General features: G+C 43.7%; 1 protein-coding gene across 4 annotated transcripts; it reads left to right on the forward strand.

Moving 5' to 3' along the window:
* Positions 1 to 2951: 2951 nt before the first annotated feature.
* On the forward strand, positions 2952 to 19731 carry LOC110486011 (UTP--glucose-1-phosphate uridylyltransferase). Of its 4 annotated transcripts, none has more exons than XM_036940669.2 (10): positions 2952 to 3157; positions 5458 to 5573; positions 8333 to 8440; positions 15270 to 15455; positions 16033 to 16166; positions 16439 to 16736; positions 17045 to 17242; positions 17489 to 17731; positions 17870 to 17974; positions 19257 to 19731. In XM_036940669.2, the coding sequence occupies exons 2-10, from the start codon at positions 5475 to 5477 to the stop codon at positions 19362 to 19364; spliced, it is 1479 nt and encodes a 492-aa protein (XP_036796564.2). In that variant the 5' UTR covers positions 2952 to 3157; positions 5458 to 5474; the 3' UTR covers positions 19365 to 19731. The 4 variants fall into 4 exon arrangements, with proteins under 4 accessions (XP_036796564.2, XP_021412975.3, XP_090052166.1 ...); XM_021557300.3 differs by lacking the exon at positions 2952 to 3157 and adding an exon at positions 3436 to 4451; XM_090196040.1 differs by lacking the exon at positions 2952 to 3157 and adding an exon at positions 4275 to 4451 and having other exon boundaries at positions 5458 to 6138.
* Positions 19732 to 19929: the final 198 nt, after the last annotated feature.

The following is a 19929-nucleotide window of genomic DNA, read 5'->3' on the forward strand; positions in this document are numbered from 1 at the left end:
TTCTGTGGATTGTGGTTGGTTATTTGACTAAAAATCTTTCAAGCTAGGGTTTTCTGTTATTTTTCCAGTTTATAGAAGAAATATGATAGTTGTATTTCTATCAATATGGTAGTTATATCATGACTAGTGAAATGTTGAGTAATAATTTTTCTACCCCTTCTTTCCGTTGAGCCTTCAAACATGTTGAACTCAAAGTATTGTGATCAAAGAGGGTATTTCTGAAGCTAATTATCTTGTCAGTCAGAAAGAAAGACAGACAATCATTACATGTTGGATGTTGGTGATGTCATAGAATTTTGCAATGAAACGTTTGACCACATGGTGGCAGTGTTGACAACGTTTTACTACTCAGGGACCCTTTCAAATCGATCAAATGGTAGTTTAACCATATTAACAAGATTCAAGTAGTGAAAAGCCTAAGATTTGTGGGGGATTTTAATCTCCCTGTTACCCAATCATTTCTAAGCCACGTTATCAATGTTTCTAAAATACAAGTTGCATGCATGTAAGGTTCTCGGATGGTTGTAAATAACTTATCATGAAACAGGAATCAATCATTTAATCAACCATCCTGGACTGCCCCGGGGAAGGCACTCTTTGCCTATTTTGCAGTGCCTGACAAACTACACAGCGGCCAGGGGCTGAACTTTAAGTCTACTGTTTGGTGAGCTGTGCTATGCAGGCAGAGGGTGGTCCGGAAGACCCATACACCCCACTCCAGAGAAAATGAGAAGAGGGACACAGTCTCTCACATAGAGATCCTATTAAATGACATATGAATTGTTTTAAACATTTTATAATATTTTCTCAATTGCTGGAATGAACGTGTTCCTTTACCGACACAGCGCGTGCGGCTGTCACTGGTGTCTGGTCTCTCTCAAGTCGTTGACGTCCATCTTTCATTGAATGTCCAATATTTGCTATCAAATTACAGAAGGCGATCAAAGACTATATCAGCTAGGCTTTTGGGAACTATTTGAAGAGATCACATAGAGATCTTAGTTTATAGTATCTTAGAACTATTTGAAGAGATCACATAGAGATCTTAGTTTATAGTATTTGATGAGTTTCTGGAATGTATTTTCAGGCTTTTGGTCCCTCATCAGCTGACCACCAGAACCAGGGAGTCTGGTGGGCCAAAAAGGCATGGTACTGGGCCCAAAAACAGAAGGCTTCCACTGAGGTTTGGGGTGTATTTGGGGATTATTTGAAGGGGTGGATTAAGCCTCAAAGATATTTGGGAAGAAAGGCTATTAAAGGGAAAAAAGACTATCTGAGAAGAAAGTGATTTAGGCAATCTACTGAATAAACTCATTCTTGACTACTATTAGTCAGCATAGTTGCCATCTGGAAGGCAGACCACCATAGTCCCTGTGCCCATGGAAGTGAAGGTAACCTGCCTAAATGATTACCGCCCTGTAGCACTCACGTCGGTAGCCATGAAGTGCTTTGAAAGACTGGTCATGGCTCACATCAACACCATCCTCCCGGACACCCTAGACCCACTCCAATTCGCATACCGCCCCAACAGATCCACAGATGACGCAATCTCAATCACACTCCACACTGCCCTTTCCCACCTGGACAAAAGGAACACCTATGTGAGAATGCTGTTCATTGACTACAGCTCAGCGTTCAACACCATAGTTGCCCACGAAACTCATCACTAAGCTAAGGACCCTGGGACTAAACACCTCCCTTTGCAACTGGATCCTGGAATTCCTGATGGGCGACCCCCAGGTGGTAAGGGTAGGCAACAACATGTCTGCCACGCTGATCCTCCACTCTGGGGCCCCTCAGGGGTGTGTACTTAGTCCCCACCTGTACTCCCTGTTCACCCACGACTCTGTGGCCAAACACGACTCCAACACCATTAAGTTTGCCGACGAGGCAACAATGGTAGGCCTGATCACCGACAACGATGAGACAGCCTATAAGGAGGAGGTCAGAGAACTGATAGTGTGGTGCCAGGACAACAACCTCTTCCTCAACATGAGCAAGACAAAGGGGCTGATCATGGACTACAGGAAAAGACGGGCCGAACAGGCCCCCATTCAACATAGACAGGGCTGTAGTGGAGCAGATCCTCAAAAAGTTTGATAGCTACACCATCGAGAGCATCCTGACTGGTTGAATCACTGCTTGCTATGTCAACTGCATCTAACCGTAAGGCGCAACAGAGGATAGTGCATACGGCCCAGTACATCACTGGGGCCAAGTTTCCTGCTATCCAGAACCTATATAATAGGCGGTGTCAGACTCCAGTCACCCAAATCATAGACTGTTTTCTCTGCTACCGCACGGCAAGCAGTACCAGTGCCGGAGCTTTTGGTCTAGGACCAAAAGGCTCCTTAACAGCTTCTACCTCCAAGCCACCCCCCTGCAGAACAATTAATCAAATGGCCAATGGACTATTTACATTGACACCCCCACTTCCCCTCCATTTGTTTTATACACTGCTGCTACTGCTGTTTATTATCTGTGCATAGTCACATCACCCCTACCTATGTACAAATTACTTCAACTAACCTGTACCCCTGCACACTGACTCGGTACTGGTACTCCCTGTATATAGCCTCGTTATTTTATTGTGTTACTTTTTATTATTTTTTACTTTGGTTTATTTAGTAAATATTTTCTTAACTCTTCTTGAACTGCACTGTTGGGGTTGTAAGTAAGCATTTAACCGTAAGGTCTACACTTGTGACAAATATGTGACAAATAAAGTTTGATTTGATTTGATTAGGTCACTTGTCAATCATTTCATTAAAGAGTCCTGCTTTTTATTTTGATGGCGAGCCTTTGTTAGAAAAAATATTTTCTATAGATGAATAAACTGTAGAGACAAATATGCACAGTCAGCGAGAAAGAGTCGAAAGAGCTCAGGTCCGCCCTCGTGAACAAGATTCTGATTGGGGTAAGTGGATTTTCGCATGCTTTGATTGGCCACTGACTCACCAATCGTTTGCCCTCATTGACAGGCCTTCATTTGGCTTCGCGTGGTGCAAGAAACCTGTCCAAAATAAATATACTCCTCAGGACGGTGACAATGTACATTTTAAAGTGTTAATTTTTCACAGGCCGAAACCCAGTTCGCTAAAGTAGCCAAGCACCTTGGAGTTCTTTGGTGGATTGATATCAAAATAATTATCATCAGGTGGGTAGCCAATGCAATGAATGACGTTTGAAACATTATGCTTGAAAACGTGGTGCTTGTGATGTAAAATGCACTACTAGAGCCTTTTAAACAAAAACATTGGCTGCTGGCATGGATATCTTAGTTGCTACCGCTGCTGCAGAATGGCTAGTTTGCCCCTGCCACTTCGTCTCCCAAGTTTACCGGGGCATGTAGCCACGATAGCGAATCGTGTGGCTAAAGTCAATCCAGGGTCAAATGAATCAATACAAATAATGTATGAACCATACGCCAGCGTACCAAACAGCCGCCTGTTAACGGCGGGGTAGGACCAACCATGCTATAGAAGGGCTATGATGATATTCTGATATTCAAGAAACTGCGTTATGGGGAAATGTGGACGAATCATGTATTTGCCTCTAACGTAACATATTTGGCAACGAGTATGTGCGTATGGATCTGACCAGAGATGCGTGTTCCATAATAAATTAACTAAATATTATATTTAATTCCTAGCTCACTCGGCTGCCTGCTGTGCTATAGGGCTACATGTAGGTACTGTAGCCCACATAAAAACATCGGACATATCAGCTGGCAAGCACTTGTCAAATAACGTCAGGCGGTCTAATGCACTGCATCTCAGTGCTAGAGGTGTCACTATAGACCCGGTTCGAATCCAGGTTGTATCACAACCGGCCGTGATTGGGAGTCCCGTAGGGCGGCGCACAATTACCCCAGCATCGTCTGGGTTTGGCCGGGGTAGACCGTGATTGTAAATAAGAATTTGTTCTTAATTGACTTCCCTAGTTAAATAAAATAGTTCCGTTATTGAGATATTTTGCGATTGTTTCCTGCTAAAGAGGGGTCGTCACTAGCTATCCACCAAGTCTTAAACTCCGCCTATTCCTACAATTGTTCTTCTAAAAATGTTTTTTTTTAAACCTAACCTTAACCACACTGCTAACCTTGTGCCAAACCTTAAATTAACACAAAAAAGCAATATTTTTTTCCAGAAATTTTGACGATGTAGCCTATTTGTGTGGCTGTGCTATCTAGTTAAACCCAAAAGAGGTGGGCGAACTGAGAATGGGTGGTGTCGGGTTTACTGATGGATTGATACATTGTTTCTTGGGACTGCAGTTCATTTTCTCAAGCGCGAGTGGCTGTCTCTGGTGTCAAGCCATTGATGTTTATCTTTTATTGAACGATGTCTAATATTTGCTCGAAGACTATAGGCTAGGCTTTTGGAATCTTATTTGGAGAAATTTTCTTGGCACATATTTTGTCATACGTCCAAAGATGTCTGTTTTGGATGGTAAGTTTTCTGTACCTGTCGGTAATGAGTCAGATAGCTACTTTCCCATTGCTATTGATTGCTCTTGACAGTTCTTATCTTTTCTCTTTTCCATGACTATAAGTCACTTCTTGACTTCTCTTTTTAGTGTTTAATGATTTCAACTTTTTAGAGTGCGTTCTTTTTACTTATCTATATTTCTGATGTGTTGAATTTAGGCTACTGAGAATATAGATTTCACCACATCGGTATTATGCAATACTGGGAATTGCCAAATTAGGCTACCAATCTCTTAGTGGGGGATATTTTCATCTTGAGTGATTTGCATGTACAATTGTACCCAGAGCTTGGTTGCTGCTATGTCTATTTTCTTAACATAATAAATCCTGTATTGAACACAGGGTGAACGAATCACAATTGACTGGTTCAATAATGGGGGGGCAGGTAGCCTAGAGGTTACCGAAAGGTCGCTGGTTCGAATCTCAGAGCGGACTAGGTGAAAAATCTCTGTGCCCTTGAGCAAGGCACTTAAACCCTAATTGCCCCTAATAAGTCCCTCTGGACAAGTACATCTGCTAAATGACTTTAAAAAAAGATATATGATAATATTGACCCAATAGGCTTGACTTGGTCATGGCATAATGGATATAGGAAGAAAATTCTAGATGTCCATTAAAATAGATCCAATAAGCATTATGTGGGTAGACATTTTCATGGCATCATATGTAACAATGTTCCATTTCACCTATAGTAAAATAATGTGCTTGCTTGCTTTCTTAATGACTGACTACAAGCTGCCTCGCTCATTAGAACACAGGCATGCAGTGGTGTCAAGAAGGCTTTATGCCAGAACGTGGCATAAATCCTCTGTCTGATCATTTTGAATGGTTCCAGCAGAATGAACAAACTAGCCCTCTCCCTTTCATTCTCTCCTTTGGCCTCATACTCTTTGATTATTTTGACTGGTTCAAGCGGACTGAATGATGAAATACCTCTGTCGCTTTCTTTCTCTCCTTTCTCTCGGCAGATATCAGCAAAGCCGGGATGGCAGAGTTTCAGGAGAAGCTGCGGCTGCAGCATGAGGCCACCATGCACAAAGAGCTGGAGAAGCTGCTGACCACAGCCAAGGGGGCTGAGCAGGAGGTGGGCCTGGGGTTTGGAGCGAGAGTACCTGGTGCATGTTTGTGGATCCAGGGTGGTTGTTTTGGAGGAGTGAGGACATTTCTTGGCATGCTGGACTGAGTTCTGAGAGGGTAACCGGATGGTGAATGACCCGTGTGTCTCTCGATGGGTCAAACACAGATGCACACACTACACGATTTCACAACATGGATTCACTCTTTCTACCTCTTTCTGCTCATCTCCCCATTTTTTTCACCTCCCCACTCTTTGTCCCCCCCCCCCCTGTTTACTTTAAGCCCCAGCAGGCTTGATGTTAAACCCTTTCTCTATATATGATGTAGGCCATACATTCCCACAGAAATCATTGTCACTTTTCCTCACCACTGAGCCCTCACCTTACAAAGCATCAGCTATTACCATGCTATCCAACAAGCACAGTGCACAACCCATTAAAAACAACCCATTTGCCCAGAAACTGGAAAGGCAATACTCCCTGCTTAGCAAACCATTTGTATGCAGTTAGCATTGCTACTGCTAACTTTGGCATGATGGCAAAAGCTTACAAGATAAGCATTCACTCTTTAGAGTAAGTGGTTCCTTTTTTACACTCCTCCTGGTTTCACTTCAAACGCATCACATTAAAGTTAGATTGCGGGGGGGGTGGGGGGGGGGAACGCAATTAAAACCCACTAAGGAGCCCGGAGGGTTGAGGAATGAACAGTGAGATGGGCTAGGTGGGAGTTCTAATGATTATCCCAATGGGGGCATTTAGAACACACTGAACTGAAACGGACATGAAAGCCATTAAGCAAAGGTCAGAAAGGAGGGTTGCGGGCAGAATGCTTTGATTATAGGGAGTGGGCAGGAGAGGATGAAAGTCTACGTGTCACCAAACAGACTGCATCAACAGACTAGAGCAATAATGATGCATATCATTTGGAATAGAACTATTGAGTTCAGATGTGGCTTATATGGCACATCAAAAAAACAATTCTGTGTATGCTGCCATAGGTTTGGTCAGGCCAGCATTTTCTCGAATAACCTCCACCAGCTCCATTTGATTTGGTCTATAGAGCCCCACCGTGGAGGTGTCATAATACCCATGAAACCATGGACATGGTTCCAATTGTATTTCTATTCATTTTTCCACATAGGGGATTTTAGAAGCACTTAAAATAAGGGATGTTTCATGTAGTCTTACACTGGCGAGAAGCTTTGAAAAACAATGTAAATCTCTCTTGGACAAGGTGACTTTTATCAATAAATTCGGCTGGATTTACTCTCAAATTCGAAAATGCTAATTAGCATCAAAGTAGACATGCATACCTACAAATCCCTGGAAGCTCCTACACGTCATTGCTAGCTGACACCTTTGCTAACAGGTATTATGTCAATTTTAAAACTTGCACAAGATAGTTCACAGAATTGTCCATTTAAAGAAATGTAGCCAATTTATTAATTACTACATTTAGCTAACATTAGAAAGCTAATCCACAGATTCTTACCTTTGCCTCAATTCAGCAGTCTCGTCCAGATCATGTCATTTTTAGTTCTTTATGACAGCCACATTGGCAGCTAATTAGCGGTACATTTTTTTAATGGTGAATATATTGATAAAAGTCACCTTGTCCTAGAGAGATTTACACGGTTATCAAAACCATTTCCCTGTTTGACCACTAGGTTTTATGACTCATACTGTGGTACTATATTCCAGTACAAGCACACCTGATTCAAATGTTTTACTAATCATCAGACTTGAAGCCGACTGGAGGTGTGGCGCAAGGAACTCTTCTGTGCCCTCATCTTCCTTTCAGTCATAAACAGCGCAGCCCGGGATGTCGAAAGTAGGTGGAAATTTGTTGACGATCTAAATCTGGTCCCGTGCCCTCTCCGGATTGAGCGCCAGGAGCTCAAAGTGTGTGATTGTGTGAAGATTTTAGGGGTAATGGTACAGAAAGACGTACAATGGGGCGAGCAGGTTGCTACTATGGTAACCAGGAGCAACCGAGAACTCTTTGTCCTTCGCCGCCTTATAAGGTTCCATGTGCCACAGGAAGACCTGGTTAGCATTTACACCGACTACAGACGCCCCACCCTTGTATATGCCGCTCCTGCTCGACACAGCTCACTGACCCAGGCCCAGTCTGGTGACCTGGAGCGTATTCAGAAGAGGGTATGCAGCACCATCCTAGGCGGATACTCCAGCTATACTGAGGCCCTTCAGATACTGTCCCTAACCCTAACCCGCTGTCAGCCTCCTAAAATCTCAATTCCTAGACTGGCTAACTGAATCACAGTGACAGGCAGGAACACCTGCAGCCAAAACAAACTTGACTATACCAAAGTCTAGTTTACCAATCCCATATTTCTGCTCATTGGTTAATTATTCTCTTTAAGACCACAGGACCACATTGGACCACATTGGTTAAGATTTTTGTTTAAAAAAATATATAAATGAATGTTACTCATATCCATTAATATTTTGTATGCTTGTGGATTTGTACTGACTATATGAGTATAAAAAAAATAGTTGAATCAGGTGTGCTGGTTCTGGAATACATCAAATAAATGGAGATGGCTGAAGTTACTAGAGGTTTGGGAGACACCGTTTTAGGCTTTAGTTATGTTATGATTTCAATAGTGTGTCTTTTATCAAGCTATGTTTTGCGTGTGAATTGGATGCTTGGATTGGATTTATGAATTGGATTTATGAATAAATGATGTGGATTTTGATCATTTGCGTCCATTCAAAGTCTGAGCCTTGGCACTTTCTGTTTCAGATTTCCAAAAAGGACTTTGAGGGTTTTAAGAACCTCTTCCACAGATTCCTCCAGGTAAAAGGACCCTCTGTGAAATGGGACAAGATCCACAAGCCCCCAGAGGATCTGGTGAGTAGTTCGATTTTAACCCTGGTTGTCTACACGCCACAAGCTGAAAGCTCAGGCATTCGTTAATTTGCATAAGAAATGACAAGACATTGTCATACAGATCAGCCTATGTCTGAAAATGGTTCCTTTCCTTACCATTGGAAATCCATTGTTTCTGCAGGTGCAGACCTATTAATCAACTTTGTTGCATATTTAGTGCTAGTCCACAAACTCTCAGAAACACTGTTTTGAGTGTAGCATCTCTCTGTGTATGTTGGATGAGATTGGATCTCTAGGCCAAAGTCCTCTTCTACAATGAGCATCCACACCCCCAACTGAACAGATAGATGCCAACGCGGCCCCTTTCAACTGAGCATGAGAGCTGTGGATTTAGTGGTTGTCAAGTGACACTGGCTCTATGGGGGCAGAATGCTGTGGTCCTGTCGTCCTGCAGCAGAGAGTCTGGGACAGAAAGCCCAGCCAAGTGCCAGTACCCCCCCCCCAGCTGACTGGAACATCTGAGGCTCCAGTCAGAGAGGGAGTGTTACATCTGAAGGGTCACAGGTGCGTGGGCTTTTCCCAAGTCCAAAACGTCTAAGAACTTAGCGTTTTGAGTAGTGCTGGACAAGAGACCGCCTATGGTGACAGGTGGTAGACTCCGTTTTAAAGGAACGAGGGGAGCGTTTCAGGGAGACCTGGGCTGGAACCACTGACCCATGGAACACTTGGGCCACATGCAGGAAGGCTACATCCAGTTGGTATATAGTTGCACACCCTTGTTTGTGAGTCGGTACATTCCCAAGCACGTGAAGCCCACAGATCTTAATGAGTACGTAGTAAGGGATGGAAACAAAAACCCCACACCAACAGAACTGAAACGAGGTAACCAAGATCCAAGAACACTGTGTGTAGCTGTGGGCCAAAGCAAGCCAGCTATTTATCACCTGGGTGACATTTCAGTATCTCAGAGCCTGACACCCCCCCCCCTTCCCAAAATAACCCCAAGCTCATAGGTTACCCTATAAATAGCCTGACCTTTCCAGCATTCGAAAGCACAGCCTTGAGGGAGCATGATTCTGGCCTGGGGTGATATTTGGCTTACCCTGCCCCGAGCCCAAGTTTACACTCTTGCTACCCATGTGCATGGGTGGGTGTGTCGTCCTATCTGCTCTAGCAGCCTCACTGTAGGACCGTTTTTGGACAGTCTTGTTTTGGGACGTGGTTCATGGTCACGACCGTAAGTAGGGAATTTAAAAACGTCTCTGGACTCGTGACACCGAGACAAGGTCACCTTGGAGACCTTGAGTTTTGAAGTTGTGTTAAGTTCAAACAACTCGGTTGTTCAAGTTCTTATGAGTTAAATCTCATTGTGTTGTATTTCTTGTTATCGACAGAAGCTGTATGGCTCTGAAAGGGTTCATCGCTTCTCCGATATAACAGTAATGCCAGTCTTTTGCAGTAAATCTGCACAATGTTGACTTGTGAGTTAATGTACCTAATTGAGTGAATCGCACAAAAAAACAGTCCATGCAAAGTGGTTTTCTAGTATCCGATGGATACTGTCTACTTCTCTACCAGATTCCCACAGATTCTCCATTCCCTCCCAGTTATGTAATTGCTCATAGGTCAATATTGCTTGTTTTGCAGAGTTTGAATGGTTAAAGTCCATGGTTGCTAATACGCACGTCGAGTTTGCAGTCTCAACATTTAGTTCTAATGCTTCATCAGCTAGCTAAGTGCTTGGAAAGAACCCTACATCTTGAGTAGCCTAGCGTATAATAACGTCCCAAGAATGGAACCTTGCGTCACGACAGTATTTATAGGAAGCATTTCAGACATTGTACAATCAACCTGTACACATTTTGATTTGCTAGTTTTCCACATTCTAAAGGGATTATTCAGGTTCTTTGCTGTTTCACTCTAGTAAAACTCTGACTAACTAATGAATAAGTGAGATATGTTTCCCTTTTCTAAATCTAGTCCAGATTGGACTGTCTTACTTTGGCCCAAACCACATTTCTTTCATGAATTAACTCGGTTAGATCCCCAGAAAACCATGGACTATCTGAACCCTTATGACTTTGAGCGACAGAAATTCTCTTGAAAGATCGCGCAGGAAGCCCAATCAAATGTTCAAAAATTGTTCCCTAATAATGGGTGGCTTCGCCTTTGTAAAGAGAACTACATAGCTCGCAATGAAAGTAACCTGTTTGTCATTGAGAGTAATTGCACCTCACCTCAATAGCCCAGACTTGGGTAAACACATCTTATTGTGCTATGTTATGACTGACGATGGAGAACCCACACCTTCAAAACGCTGTGTGGTCTTGGCTCCAACACAGCCATGAGAGACTGTTTTATGTTGGGAAGGATCCCCCGTAAGGTAAGAAACATTGGTATGTCTAGGCTTTCTCCTAATATGTCTGGTTCTGGAGAGCAAAATGTTCATGGTGATCATGGCAAGGAAACAAAACTCGAAGCGTATTTCAATTATTCAGGAAAACAGCCTTAATGTTGTAAACAAACATCATTATGGTGTCATCCAGAGTCACATTTATTTTTTCAAGCCCACATTTTACATACAGCAGGTTTTAAAGGACCAAAGTGTTTGTTTGGCTTCGTGTTTTCATGTTTGCCATGGAACAAAAATCCCAATACTGGTATCATTCCCAGTGGCGTGTATTCATGGATGCCAAGGGTAGCCAGGCTTACCCCAAATGTACCAACACCAGAGAAGGCATATGAGCGAGTGAAACAGTGCCCCTCTGTCTATGTGTAGACCATCTATCTGATGCTGTCTGGTCAAAAAGAGTATGACATTGTTGCCGCCCGTAGCATTGAATGCAAGGGAAGCCAGCGAGCATTTGGCCTCCCTTGATTAAAATAGCCATACTTAAAAAAATAAAAAAAAATGTAAATCAGTGAACTGAACTATGAATGGTCCTGGCACACCAAAAAGTGTCAAGGGAAGTCTATTTGGATTTGGCTTCACCCCAATCACATCAAGAGCAATATATCATTGACAGAAACTTGATTTGTTTAATCTTGTTGTGTTGTCCTCCAGTGGCTAGCTAGCTAAAATTGATACTTTCCTATACCGAACAAAAATATAAACGCAACATGCAACAATTTTACTGAGTTACAGTTCATATAAGGAAATCAGTCAAATTAAATAAATTCATTAGGCCCTAATCTATGGATTTCACATGACTGGGCAGGGGCACAGCCATGGGTGTGCCTGGGAGGGCATTGGCCCACCCACTTGGTAGCCAGGACCTGCCAATCAGAACGAGTTTCCCTCCACAAAAGGGCTTTATTACAGACAAAAATACTCCTCAGTTTCATCAGCTGTCCAGATGGCCCCGCAGGTGAAGAAGTCGGATGAGGTCCTGGGCTGACATGCTTATGTGGTCTGCAGTCGTGAGGCCAGTCGGACGTAATGCCAAGTTGGTAATGTCAAATGGGGACTAACATGAAGCCTAAATGTTGTTTGTTAAATCCTTTATTGAAGATTATTATAGCCTGTATGTCTTGAGAATGACACGGCTCTCCAGACTCCTATTCATTTAAAAGGGGGCTATGGTTGTGGTGATAGTTAGCCTCATAGTAGTTGAGCTATAAAAGTGTTTTGAAACTTCTGCCTAACAACAACTCACGTGAGGTTGTAGCTTCTGGCAATGGACCAATACGTGTCTTTTAGTTTTTTCTTAAGGAGTTGCCCATTCCTGTGTCTTACACGTTGCTTTGTGTATTTTCCAATAGTCCATACACACTGAATACAGTACACACTGTAAAATAATAAATTGGGTTTGTTGGGAGAGTGTGTACAGTCTGCCTCTGTAACCTATAGGGCCGGTTTCCCAGACAGTAGGCCTAGTCATATACTATTTATTTTATTTAACTAGGCATGTCTGTTAAGAACAAATTATTATTTACAATGACGGTCTGCCCCGGCCAGACGCTGAGCCAATTGTGCGCCGCCCTTGGGGACTCCCAATCACGAACGGTTGTGATACAGCCTGTAATTGAACCAGGGTCTGTAGGGACGCCTCTAGCACTGAGATGCAGTGCCTTAGACTACTGCGCCCCTCAGGAGTGACTAGTAAGAAGTAGCCCACCACTTTCAATGGTGAGTCTCCATTGAACATGTTTTTTAGTGCAGGACTAGGCTTTCTCCTAATATGTCTGGTCCTGGAGAACACTGCCCACAGCATTGGGAAATCAGATTTATAAGCTAGATTTGAAATGGCCTATCTGTGGGAAGACATTGTCAAGATACTGCGAGGCAGTTTGAGTTCCTTCATGGTCGCACTCATCTCGATGGTTCGTCTCATGAAGGTGAGCGGTAAGGAAGAGGCCTGGCTGCCTGTTACCATGCCAACTCTGAAACTGTAGCCTCCCTCTGACGGTGCAGGAAGTGTGTGTGTGTAAAGGTAGTGCAGGAGGTGCCATCGTACACTCCCATCATACTCTCCTGCGTCTGTCTATGCATTTGACCACGATGGGAGGGAGGTAAAGTTAGGTGTGTATATAAGTTGAGAGTTGAAGGCAGAGTGTAACGGATTGTGTAAAAGTTAAGGTCTTGAGTGTGACACACACACACACACAGTCTATAATTACTCCCTGTCCTTTTTGTCCTCTTGTGTTGTACATCTGTCCTCTTTCCATTTGCCAACAGCAGGGCCAGTAAAGGCCAGAGGGCAGGTTCCTTCTCCCTGGGAATTATTCTAAATGACTGGAAGTACAGGAAAGGAAATTAAAATGGAAGTGAATTATACCCACCGTCTGACTATACCACATCTGGCTTACCCTGTATTCAGTTCACAGTAAAACATACCATATTAACAGTGTGCCTTTTTTTCAATTATGCAGGCTACCGCTGTACCTTGACGTAGGCCTACAAGAATGAAATATAGTGGGCCTGCATTGTTTTTTCCTATTGGACAAATCTATTTCTGGACCCATGTTTTTAATTTGGCATGAAGATACAGTATGCAATATTGATACACAAATAAAACGCTGACCAGATACATAGTTAACACCAGCGTCATCCTTTACCTCTAACACTTTGCTACAGCCTTTGTGGCTGTCCCTCCTATGTCAGGGGTGATATTTTCTGTAGGGGTGTTTTGTTCTCCCCTCAGTCCCTGTGTGAGGATGTACTTTATCCCCACCACTCTGGGTTTTGCTGTCATGGCTTCACTGAACAGCACTGTTACATAATGGGAGTCTGGAGTGATGCCAGCTCCCCCTTCTCCACCCCTCCTACGCTCCAAAACAAAGCACACACACCCCCCCTCCCTGCCTTGAGCAACCCCAATACTGCCCCCCAGCTGTCAAATGCTGAACTGAAGATCCAACTTTCACAGGGATTGATGTAGCAGTCGGCAGGTTGAGTCTTCTCTGTGGTTACCCCATTGGTCAAGTTAATTATTTTATTTATTGTATTATTTTATAGCTTCTTGATATGCCACACCTGTCAGGTGGATCTTCCATACAACTCTCCTTCTGTGGCCTCCAACTGCTCTTAAATACAAGTAAAACTAAATGCCTGCTCTTCAACTGATCGCTGCCCGCACCTGCCTGCTCGTCCAACATCACTACTCTGGACGGTTCTGACTTAGAATATGTGGACAACTACAAATACCTAGGTGTCTGGTTAGACTGTAAACTCTCCTTCCAGACTCACATTAAACATCTCCAATCCAAAGTTAAATCTAGAATTGGCTTCCTATTTCGCAACAAAGCATCCCACACTCATGCTGCCAAATATACCCTTGTAAAACTAACCATCTTACCAATCCTCGACTTTGGCGATGTCATTTACAAAATAGCCTCCAACACCCTACTCAACAAATTGGATGCAGTCTATCATAGTGCCATCCGTTTTGTCACCAAAGCCCCATATACTACCCACCACTGCGACCTGTACGCTCTCGTTGGCTGGCCCTCGCTTCATACTCGTGGCCAAACCCACTGGCTACAGGTTATTTACAAGACGCTGCTAGGTAAAGTCCCCCCTTATCTCTGCTCGCTGCACCCACCCGTAGCACGCGTTCCAGCAGGTATATCTCACTTGTCACCCCCAAAGCCAATTCCTCCTTTGGCTGCCTCTCCAGTTCTCTGCTGCCAATGGCTGGAACGAACTACAAAAATCCCTGAAACTGGAAACACTTATCTCCCTCACTAGCTTGAAGCACCAGCTGTCAGAGCAGCTCACAGATCACTGCACCTGTACATAGCCCATCTATAAATAGCCCAAACAACTACCTCTTCCCCTACTGTATTTATTTTGCTCCTTTCAACCCCATTATTTCTACTATGCACACTCATCTACTGTCAAATCTACCATTCCAGTGTTTTAATTGCTATATTGTATTTACTTCGCCACCATGGCCTTTATTTTGCCTTTGCTTCCCTTATCTCACCTAATTTGCTCACATTGTATATAGACTGTATTATTGACTGTTTGTTTTACTCCATGTGTAACTCTTATGTGTCGAACTGCTTTGCTTTATCTTGGCCAGGTGGCAGTTGTAAATGAGAACTAGTTCTCAACTTGCTTACCTGGTTAAATAATTTTTGTTGTAGTTGAAAACAACCAAACTGCAAAGCATTGCTGTATCCTAAACAGATTTCTGGATCCTCCCCATTTGTTTAATTGAAAATCTGCCAAATTGTCATTTCTGTGTAACTTACTTACTACTTTGTTAATTGAGGAACGTAGGGCCTGCACTGAAGCATTCTAACATTGCCAGTATGTGTAAACATCTACATTTTTGGGCAAGTGATCATAATCTTCAGGCTACTCCCAGTATCTGACCTGCACCTCTTTCCCTCCCTGTTGCAGATCCACCCCTATGACAAGATCAAGGCCCAGGCGCTGCCGGCCAGCGTGGCGGCCAGCCTCAACAAGCTGGTGGTGGTCAAGCTCAACGGAGGCCTGGGCACCAGCATGGGCTGCAAAGGCCCCAAGAGTGTCATCAGTGTCCGCAATGAGAATACCTTCCTGGACCTCACCGTCCATCAGATAGAGGTAGAGGATATTATACTGTATGTAGTATACTATTTTTGGTCCGAGAGAACATAACACTTAAACATTTTTTTTTTTAAAGATATACAAATATTCAGTATGAGACAATGTTAACTAGAGCTAGTTATTGTAGTACTAGATTTCCATTTCTACATTCAACATAATTTGGAGGAAATTACAGTATGATAAAAAAAACTATTTGGGAGCCAAACTCCAGTCATAAAAATGTCTCCTGAGTGATCTAAAGCACTGCAATGCTAGCTGCGTTACTACAGATCCTGGGGCGACGCACAATTTGGCCCAGGGTTGTCCGGGTTAGGGGAGGGTTTGGCTGGCCGGGATGTCCTTGTCCCATCGCGCTCTAGCGACTTCCTCCGACACATTGGTGCTTCCGAGTTAAGCGTACATTGTGTCAAGAAGCAGTGCGGCTAGGCGCGCGGGTCTCGACATTCGCCTCTCCCGAGTCCATACGGGTGTTGCAGCGATGGGACAAGACTAACTTACTACTAATTGGATATGACAAAATTGGGGAGAAAAAGGGGTTACACATAATTTAAAAAATAAATGCCTTCCCTCTCAGCACTTAAACAAGACATTCAACGTGGATGTGCCTCTTGTTCTCATGAACTCCTTCAACACAGACGAGGACACCAAGAAAATCCTGCAGAAGTACACACACCACCGGGTGCACATCCACACTTTCAACCAGAGCAGGTAACACACGCACACAGATGTCCGCACCTACAGAATGTTTCGAAAACATTTCCTCTGTACTGGAAATGATCCTGTTCTATTACGATCCTCCTTAACTCTTTCCTGAACATCCTCTCCCTCTTTTTACACTCATCCATCTCTCCATTTCACTCTCTTCTCACCTCTACCTCACTTGACAGGTTGTCATTGTAAATAAGAATCAGTTCTCATTGACTTACCTGTGTAGATAAAGGTAAATGAACATTATTAAAACTCTCCTCCTGCCCCTCTAGATACCCGAGGATCAACAAGGAGTCCCTGCTGCCCGTGGCAAAGGACCTGGGAATGCACGGCGACCACGCCGACGCCTGGTACCCGCCCGGCCACGGAGACATCTACGCCAGTTTCTACAACTCCGGCCTGCTGGACCAGCTGATCGCCGCGGGCAAGGAGTACATCTTCGTGTCCAACATAGACAACCTGGGGGCCACCGTGGACCTGTTCATCCTCAACCACCTGATGACGCAGCCCAAAGACAAGCGCTGCGAGTTCATCATGGAGGTGACGGACAAGACCCGTGCAGACGTCAAGGTGAGCAGAGGTTTGTGTGCTAGCTAGAAGCAGGCAAGGGTTACTGCTGGTTTTCCTTTCTCCTTGGTGGTTCATTGAATTGTTAATGTCGCTGATGGTCAGAGTCCACCCACCTCGGCACAAAAGACCATTCAAAAGAGTGCTAAAGCGACAATGGTAGAGGATAAAATGGAATTCCCTACAATTGTATGATCCATTTTGCGATGTATTATACCTCGGTGTAAAATGGCATACAGCCTACCATTTTTTTTTTTTTTTACATTTCCTGACTGCTCATGGTTCTGCCACACCTCTCAATCTCTCCGCAGGGTGGCACGCTGATCCAGTACGACGACAAGCTGCGTCTGCTGGAGATTGCCCAGGTGCCCAAAGCCCACGTGGACGAGTTCAAATCCGTCACCAAGTTCAAGATCTTCAATACCAACAACCTTTGGATCTCACTGGCCGCCATTAAGAGGCTGCACGAGCAGAACACCATGGACATGGAGATCATCGTCAACCCCAAGGTGAGAGGACAGGGGAAAGGGGAGTCTTTAAATTAAAACTGGTATCTGTTTAATTCGTAGCCATGTGTTTCAGGGTTTCCTTTGATGTTTTTACTCTTAACCATCCCATTTTATATGAATTAATACTTTTCGGAAGGCTGTCACCCATGGCAACTCACCTACGATTAGATTTGCATAACAATTAAATAGCTGCCACAAGCTCACTGAACGTTAGAGCCAATTACCCCTCAACTACCTCCTCCCCAGACGCTGGACGGTGGTCTGAACGTGATCCAGCTGGAAACAGCGGTGGGCGCCGCTATCAAGGCCTTCGACAACGCCCTGGGCGTCAACGTGCCCCGTAGCCGCTTCCTGCCCGTCAAGACCTCGTCGGACCTGCTGCTGGTCATGTCCAACCTCTACAGCCTGGACGCCGGCTCGCTCACCATGAGCAAGAAGAGGGAGTTCCCCTCCACGCCACACGTCAAGCTGGGCAGCTCTTTCACCAAGGTAATGGAACCAAAATGTAGATGAATGCATTTTGTTGAGTCATTATGGCAGACATTTTGATTTTCATTGGAGGTAGTCATTCTTATTATTTTATGGTTTGAATTGTTAGTATAGGTTCTTGACCTGTTATGGTTGCAGGTGCATGACTTTCTGATGAGGTTTGAGAGCATCCCAGACATGCTAGAACTGGATCACCTCACAGTGTCGGGAGACGTCACCTTCGGAAAGAACGTCTCTCTCAAGGTAAAGGCTTCATACCCAAAATGGTAACTTATTCCTATTGCATAGTATCTACTTGGAATTAGAGGTCGACCGATTTAATCAGGGCCGATTTCAAGTGTTCATAACAATCGGAAATCTGTATTTTTGGGCGCCGATTTGCCGTTTTATTTTATTATTTTTATTTAACACATTCTTATTTTCAATGACTGCCTAGGAACGGTGGGTTAACTGCCTTGTTCAGGGGCAGAACGACAGATTCACATTGTCAGCTCGGGGGATCCAATCTTGCAAACTTAGTTACCTAGTCCAACGCAATAACGACCTGCCTCTCTCTCGTTGCACTCCACAAGGAGACTGCCTGTTACACGAATGCAAGTTGCTAGCTGGCATTAAACTTATCTTATAAAAACAATCAATCATAATCACTAGTTAACTACACATGGTTGATGATATTACTAGATATTATCTAGCGTGTCCTGCGTTGCATATAATACAAGTATCTGACTGAGCGGTGGTAGGCAGAAGCAGGCACGTAAACATGAATTCAAACAGCACTTTCGTGCGTTTTGCCTGCAGCTCTTCATTGTGCGTCAAGCATTGCGCTGTTTATGACTTCAAGCCTATCAACTCCCGAGATGAGGCTGGTGTAACCGAAGTGAAATGGCTAGCTAGTTAGCACACGCTAATAGCGTTTCAAACGTCACTCGCTCTGAGCCTGTGTTTTTTTTCCCTTGTTCTGCATGGGTAACGCTGCTTCGATGGTGGCTGTTGTCGTTGTGTTGCTGGTTCGAGCCCAGGGACGGAAGCTATACTGTTACACTGGCAATACTAAAGTGCCTATAAGAACATCCAATAGTCAAAGGTTAATGAAATACAAATGGTATAGAGGGAAATAGTCCTATAATTTCTATAATAACTACAACCTAAAACCTCTTACCTTGGAATATTGAAGACTCATGTTGCAAGGAACTTAAACGTTAGCTTTTTTACATGCCACATATTGCACTTTTACTTTCTTCTCCAACACTTTGTTTTTGCATTATTTAAACCAAATTGAACATGTTTCATTATTTACTTGATGTATTATATTAAGTTAAAATAAGTTCATTCAGTATTGTTGTAATTGTCATTATTACAAATACATTTCTAAAAGAATTGGCCGATTAATCGGTATCGGCTTTTTTGGTTCTCCAATAAATCGGTGTCGACCTCTACTTGGAATACATTTGCTTGACATTTCTCTCCAACTGTAGGTATTTTGTGTGTTACATTTGTCCACGTCCCCTCACTATCCATTCCACAGGGAACTGTCATCATTATTGCCAATCACGGAGATAGGATTGATATTCCTGCCGGAGCAGTGCTGGAAAACAAGATTGTATCTGGCAACCTGCGCATCCTCGACCACTAAGGCCTTCAGGACAAGACAGTTGCACAGACGAGACTCAAGGACAAACTACACCTAGGACTGTTTTAGAGCAAGGTTTCACTGTGATCCACCATTTCAGATAATTTATCTGCAGCTTACAAAGAAAGACTTGACCACAGTCAGGGTCATTTTAATCAGTTTTAAATGGGTGGGATGGTCCTCCTAATGAGCGTTGTGGTTCAGCACACAAGGCTTCTAAGGCTGTGTTTACACAAGCAGCCCAATTCTGACAAAAGAGCTGAGCTAATTGGTGACAAGGCATATTAGTGGAAAAAGATCAGAATCGGGCTGGCTGCCTGTGTAAACAGCCTCTGTTGCCAACTCTGACCTGAATAAAGTGTAAAATGGATTCAACTTGTCTTGATTTTAAAACTAGAATAGTTTAGTGGCAAATCAAAGGTGTGGCCTCTGATGAAGAGCCCATCTCAACACTCCAACCCTGTTCCTGGAAATTATCTGGATGGAGCGTATCTCTCCATGGAACATGGTTGGAGAACCCTGGTGTAATGGTTCTTGTCTGGATGATTCCATCTCAATCAAGGGCAGC

Source organism: Oncorhynchus mykiss, chromosome 13, assembly GCF_057628025.1.
Source record: "Oncorhynchus mykiss isolate SJ-2025 chromosome 13, ASM5762802v1, whole genome shotgun sequence".
NCBI lineage: Eukaryota > Metazoa > Chordata > Actinopteri > Salmoniformes > Salmonidae > Oncorhynchus > Oncorhynchus mykiss.

Coding starts and splice junctions, on each gene's coding strand:
- LOC110486011 (XM_021557300.3), top strand. Junction 8,441..15,269: donor ACAAGCCCCCAGAGGATCTG/GTGAGTAGTTCG, acceptor TCCCTGTTGCAG/ATCCACCCCTATGACAAGAT. Junction 16,737..17,044: donor AGACCCGTGCAGACGTCAAG/GTGAGCAGAGGT, acceptor ATCTCTCCGCAG/GGTGGCACGCTGATCCAGTA.